General features: G+C 42.5%; 1 protein-coding gene across 1 annotated transcript; it reads right to left on the bottom strand.

Annotated features, from left to right (window-relative positions):
- Window positions 1-1,137: 1,137 nt before the first annotated feature.
- lrrn3b (leucine rich repeat neuronal 3b) lies at window positions 1,138-3,267 on the bottom strand. The gene has a single exon (XM_029495396.1). It carries the CDS (start codon window positions 3,265-3,267, stop codon window positions 1,138-1,140), a length of 2,130 nt encoding a protein of 709 aa, XP_029351256.1.
- Window positions 3,268-6,239: the final 2,972 nt, after the last annotated feature.

The raw sequence follows: 6,239 nt of genomic DNA on the forward strand, positions 1-6,239 counted from the left end.
CAAAGCAACAACGAAATGTTTTTCTTAAAATATGTATGCTAAAAATACTGAGAAATTATTTCCACTAAAATTACTGGAGAATAGCTTGTGATTTTGATTTTGCAATGACGACATGGCCATGTTTTGCTGTGGCGGACATGTTTCTTCAGTTTCTTCTCTGTTTACCTCATGTAGTTCTTGTTGTAGGCACTTACCAGGGCATAATGGACTGCTTCTAGAGGCAATAACATAGCAATTGTCTCAATTTTTTATTTATTTTTTTCTTTTGCCAGCCTGTTTCATCTCATCGTCCAACATATTTGAGATTTTTCCCAGTCACCTTTGCAATGAGAACTACACAGCATAAACAGCCATTTGGAAAATGTCCTCTCTAGATGCCCATTTTGTAGCTGAATTTCATTAAGTTCAATGAGACATTGTAATCAAAAGTGGTCTGCTCCTTGCCTTAGTTCAAAACCCATTTCAACGGTTCAGATACAGAGGATTTGTCATTACATCAACATAATAGAATATCTAACAGTATTTCCATGAAAAATCAAGAATCCATTTTTAAATAGAAAAGTGGTGGTGGGGGTGGGGGGGGTAATATGTCATCAAAAGGCTTAACACCATAGTCACTGTTATTTGTCTACTCTACTAAATCTCCCTTCCCATAATAGACAGGTGTTATTACTGTATCTCTACTCGTCTATGGATGTTTGACAAAGCACAGACGGTATTGCTTGGGACCACACAGACAGTTCCACAACTCTGAACACATTTAACAGTCATTAACAAGAGCGTTGACCACCATTATCACCATCGTCGTCGTCGTCATCGTCGCATCCTTTTCCTTGCCTGCATTTCTGTATGAATGGTAAGGAAATATTTCTTTTTGCAGTAAGTGCCCCTTCCTGTTGATGTCAGCTTGGTTTGATGTAACGGTTACAAAGCCACCACTTCTGCTAGGGTTGAAACTGGGAGAGCATGTGGTCTATTTTAAACAGTTCCATCCCAGTCCATTAATAGTTTTGCCAATGTATCTGACACAGGGACCGGCAATGGGTATGCCTTTGAAATAGTATTAGAGATTCCTCCACCCCATGGCCTTGTCCATTTAGTGTACTTGGTGTGTGGTTTTCCACAAAGCTGCGCATCTTAAAAGGCATTGTCAGATACATTTATGACTGTGGTTTTCACTTCCACTCCGCTTGGCAGTCCCTTACCAGAAACCCACAACTTTGTAAACAAAGGAGGGTGCATACCGGTAGCTTCCACTGGTGTCAGCAAAGCTTTGGAGTCGCATTTCCTTATATCCCCATAAAGGTGGTGGTTCCTCAGAGACACATAAATAAGCAGGCAGGCCACTGAAATCACAGCCAAAAGCACACCAAAGACAGTGATTATTGCTGCGCCCCATTTTTCTGTGTCCTTGGCTGCCAGCTCTAATCCCTTTGTAGTGACATTGACACATTTGGTGTCGTGGTTATAGTGGATGTTGCGGACATCCACACATACTTTGTAGTGAGTGGCGGGACTGAGATGGGTGAGATTGTAGACCTGGACATCAGAAGGAACCCTTGTGGTAAATGCTGTGGTGGGATGGTTGGCATCTGATACAGTGTACCATTTAATGTTGGGAGCCAGTTTGCTGGGGCCAGCTTTCCAGGAAACCAGGATGGAGTTTGTCTCCACTGCTTTGACTGTGACAGTCAGAGACCCATTTACAGGTTGTGGAAAATAACCATTAACCTCCACTGAAACAGATTTAAGATCAGCTCCAACCAGATTATGGGCAACACAAGTGTAAAGACCAGCTTCATTTTCTGTGACGTCGTAGATGTCAAAAGTTCCCTCTGGGTGCATGTAGAACTTATCAGAGACAGTGTTAGGCAGGACTCTGATACCTGATGGAGTGATCCAATAGATGTCCGGCTCTGGTTCAGCAAAGGCCCGACAGTGGAGTGACACTGAGCTCCCATTCTGTGCTTTAATGTGCCCTGGCAGGCTTTCTGGAGAGATGAGTGGCAGACAAATCTCCATCATCTCCCTGAAGTGCACCTGTCGAACATGCTGCCCCTCAAACTCCGGAGGCTCCACACAGTACAGCGAATCAGGCTCCATGAAGCGAATATTGGTCTTGTTCATGTTCATCCAGCGGACGACACAGTCGCAGCGTATAGGGTTGCTGTGCATACTAACTTCTCTAAGATTTGGCAGAGACTCGACAGTAATCCTGTGGAGGGCGCTGAGTGCATTTCCATTTAGCATTAGAGTTTCTAGCCGTGGTAATTTGTAGAATGCATTAGGGTGGATGTAGGACAGTTTAGGATTGTTCGTGGCTTCTATTTTGGTCAGCTCAGGGAGGTTATTAAGAGCGAAGCTGTCAATTGAAACCAGTTCTGGCATGCTATTAATCCCTAGTTCTTTCAGATGGAGCATATCCACAAAGTCCCCTCTCTGTATCCTCGCAATCGGGTTCTTGTTAAGATCCAAAAACTTAAGATTTTTTACATTTCTGAGGGCTGAATGAGGCACCTCTGGGAAGATATTATCATAGAAGGAGATGCTCTCTAAGTTATCAAGACCAGCTAGTGCCTCATCAGGAAGTTGAGACAAGTTCATTCTAGTGAGTACAAGACTGCGGAGGCTACTGAGAGGCTTGAAGTTCATTTCGTCAATAGATAGAACTGGATTTTCACCGATCATCAGGATTTCCAAATTTGGCATAGGTTCGAACCACTCCCTTTTAATGGCCTTCAGCTTGTTGGAATTGAGGTGGAGCCGCATGAGGTTGCTGAGACCCTGGAAAGCCGTTGGGGAAATGAAGGAGATGAGGTTGTGATTCATGTAGAGCTCCTGGAGGTTAGTGACCTCTGCCAGACATCGCTCAGGCAACTGTCGTATCCAATTCTCTTCCATATGAAGAGACAGCAGCTGAGGAAGGTTCCCCAGATTGACATCGCTGATGGAGGATAAGTTGTTTTGTGATAAATCAATCTCTGTGATGTTGGCTAGGTAATCCAAGGGTTTCCCAATCTTGGCAATGTTGTTTGTTTGCAGTAATAGTACTTGTGTGCCCACTGGTAATTTTTCCGGGAGGCTAAAGAGTCCCAAATCATTACAGTCAACTGTCTGCGCTTCCATGTACACAGAACTGGGAGAAAACCATGGTCTAATCTCACATACACAGAGCTTTGGGCAATCTGGCCGCTCCTCAGTGGCCACAACAAAAGAGGCCATGGCCAAGCCAACAAAGAGGCGATCCACAAATGACACGTCCTTCATATTGGACCGATTCCCTCCAGTCAGAAATTGGTCCTTGTAGATTAAGTGGTCTGAGCCCTTAACTTCACAAATAATTAATCATTTGCTGCGGCTACTGAGGTGATTGACTCACCACCCCTGTCGCCACCACCTCCACCAGCTGCAATGGGGCTCCCAAGGGATTTTTTTGTCTTGCTGTGTAAACACCCTTGGATGTAATGAGCAATCACTCAGTGCTGCCTGCTGGTGTCAGGGTTTAGGACCAAAGCAACCGCCAGGCAGACCCGAGAAGGTGGGCGGGAGAAAACAGAAAAAAAGGGCTCAACAGATATTATATCTCAAAGGACTTATATTGAGCACATTTACAGGAATCCATGAAGACTCTGCTCTGTCATTAAAGATGCATCTCCACATTGATTGCTGCTGCTAGCTTCCAGAGTCCGGAGCCCAGTCCATTCCTTCCTGTGTGAGACAGAGAGGACAACGAGAAGTGGTGTGAATATTACATTATAATAGAGTCGGTCAGGAAATGTAGTAAAAGACGGCATATTGGCATTTGTTAAAGGCACGCTGATGCATGTTGACATTTATAAACACTCCCTTCAATACACAAAGCCATGGATTTATATCTGTTTGACCTTCTAGACTTTCTTCTGCAGCTTTACTGCATGCGCCCCTACGATATGACATTCAATCCGGATGTTAGCGTTGTGAGTCTATTATTGGTCAAAGCTAAGGCTTAATTTAGGTCCCTAAATGGCAGACGTTGTCGGGCTTAAGTATTAGCCCTCAGGGCAAACTGCTTAAAGACAATGAAATATATATATGCCTGTCACTGTAGCTGTAAGTATACTAGCAGCCAATAAAACACAACCACTGTGAGATAGTTAATCTGTACATATAAACTAAGCTGTCGGGCCAGATGCAGATTTGTGAACCTCAGCAATGAATATGTCGACATAATTATTTCATTTGCTAATCAACAACTAATATGAAATTACATGTTTCAGAAATGCAGCTTGTGAAGTTTCAATGTTTGCACATCACTAACAGCTATGTAACATGCATGAGCACTAACACAAACACACAAATACAGACCTCAGTTGAAAAATGCATACTAATGATTCTACGGTCTTGGAAAGGAGAGATCGATTACCACAAATCGAATCTATCGTGGACATGCCTCTGATGTTTTCATTCTACTGTGGGAAATTTTAGGGCCCTTCCAGCAGTATAGTACTTTATATAATACTCTGTACATTTCCTGCTCAGAAATCAAATAAAATACTGTTAGGCTACCTTAGGCTAACACTATATTTTTATGTTAAATAGCAAAACTGCTTTTGGTTTTTAAAAAAAAAGAAAAGGTCTTTTGTTTCACTGGCAGCAAATTAAAAGCCAGAAATGGTGGACGGACATGTTATTTTGGGAATTGTGGGATTATTTTTGAGCTCAGTACTTTGCCATGTTACAGAATGGGACATATTTAACACCAAATGCTTTAAAAGCATTGAAAACCATTAAAGGTGTCAAGTGACTTGATTTTACCTTTTTATCTGCCATAAATTGTGTTGCACCTGGTGATACAGTTCTTTCAGGTCTTTCAGAAATCTGTTTTAGCAACATGTTATTAGTGTCCTCACACACCCATAATGGCAGAAGCTCCAAAGTTGAAGTGTGTAATGTATGTGACTCCCACATGCTGAAGAGATAGGGCTGATGGTGCTTGAGATATTTTGGATGTACGCACCACGTCGTATGAAAGTCAAGAGCGACGGGGAATGAGTTGAAAAGAATCTAAAGGAGATGTGTGATGGTACCTCAAAAGTGTGAACAAGAAGGAGGAAAAAAAAAAGAACTGGTTTAATTTCATCACCTTCACTGTTTCCACCTCAGTGGCCACAGGGGATGTGTGAGGGTAAAAAATAAACTACGTAAAAACTTCTGAGGGCCGCAGAAATACTGCAGTTTGCCAAACTGGCAAAGCTAAGCCAAGGGTTCATCCTTCAACCTGTTCACCAGCACTGGCTGGAGTCTGGTTTGGAGCGTGGAGGAGGGTGGAGGGGAGGCCAATGTGGAGCCGGTGGAAGGAGAGTGAGATAGAAAGAGAGAGGGGGTATTATTTTTCAAAAGCACCTGGCACTTTAATAAGCTGCAACACCCAGAGCATTCTGATAAACAGGGTTTAGCTTCTCTCCCTCAGCACTGGCTCTTCATTGTGGGCTATGTAGTTGATCCCTGCCCTGGAAACACAGGCCAGAAAAATCTGCAATTTAAACCACAGCTTTTGGGCTTCGTCTCAGTTCACTATGGCTTTCCCCTTTACTAATCACAATTACCAGCGGTGTAATGTGGTCAGGTTAATTGTTAATGCGAAGCTTTATTGTGAAATCACTGCTGGAGGCTCTAATAAGGTGCTGTATTTGTTTTAGCCGTGATGTTAATTGTATCGGTGGTGATATATTCGGACTTCCATTTCTTCTGATCAGTATTACCTGTTTCAGACTTTGCAACACTCAGAAGCAAGCCATGCAAACTAGCAGTGTTGGTATAGAATAAATATTGCACATATTAAATCAGGTATTACTTTATCAATTTTGGCAAAGCTTGATGAGGGATATGGGAAGACCATCACGGACAATAAACGGGGTAGAAGAGACAGATTGAGAAAAATAATTTTAGTTTAATGTGTCCCATGTTGATGAAAATCTAGGGTAGGATTAGAAAGGCATTACCAGAGAATTGGCAAAGTGCTGTGGCCAGTAAACAACATATTTTCTTGCTAATTAATGAGGATAAAATTCTGTACATAATCCAACACTGGGTACTTAAAAAATGAGATTTTAGATCTGGTTGTGGGCAGCAGTGCAGGCATTATTTCCAAATCACCCCACTTCATTTTGACAGCAGGTACCTGGGAATGTTTAGAATGTATTCTGTATTGTCATATTGTGGTTGTTGAATTATTTCTTTATCAATGACTCCCTCTTGAG

Source organism: Echeneis naucrates, chromosome 23 (genome assembly GCF_900963305.1).
Source record: "Echeneis naucrates chromosome 23, fEcheNa1.1, whole genome shotgun sequence".
Classification (NCBI taxonomy): domain Eukaryota; kingdom Metazoa; phylum Chordata; class Actinopteri; order Carangiformes; family Echeneidae; genus Echeneis; species Echeneis naucrates.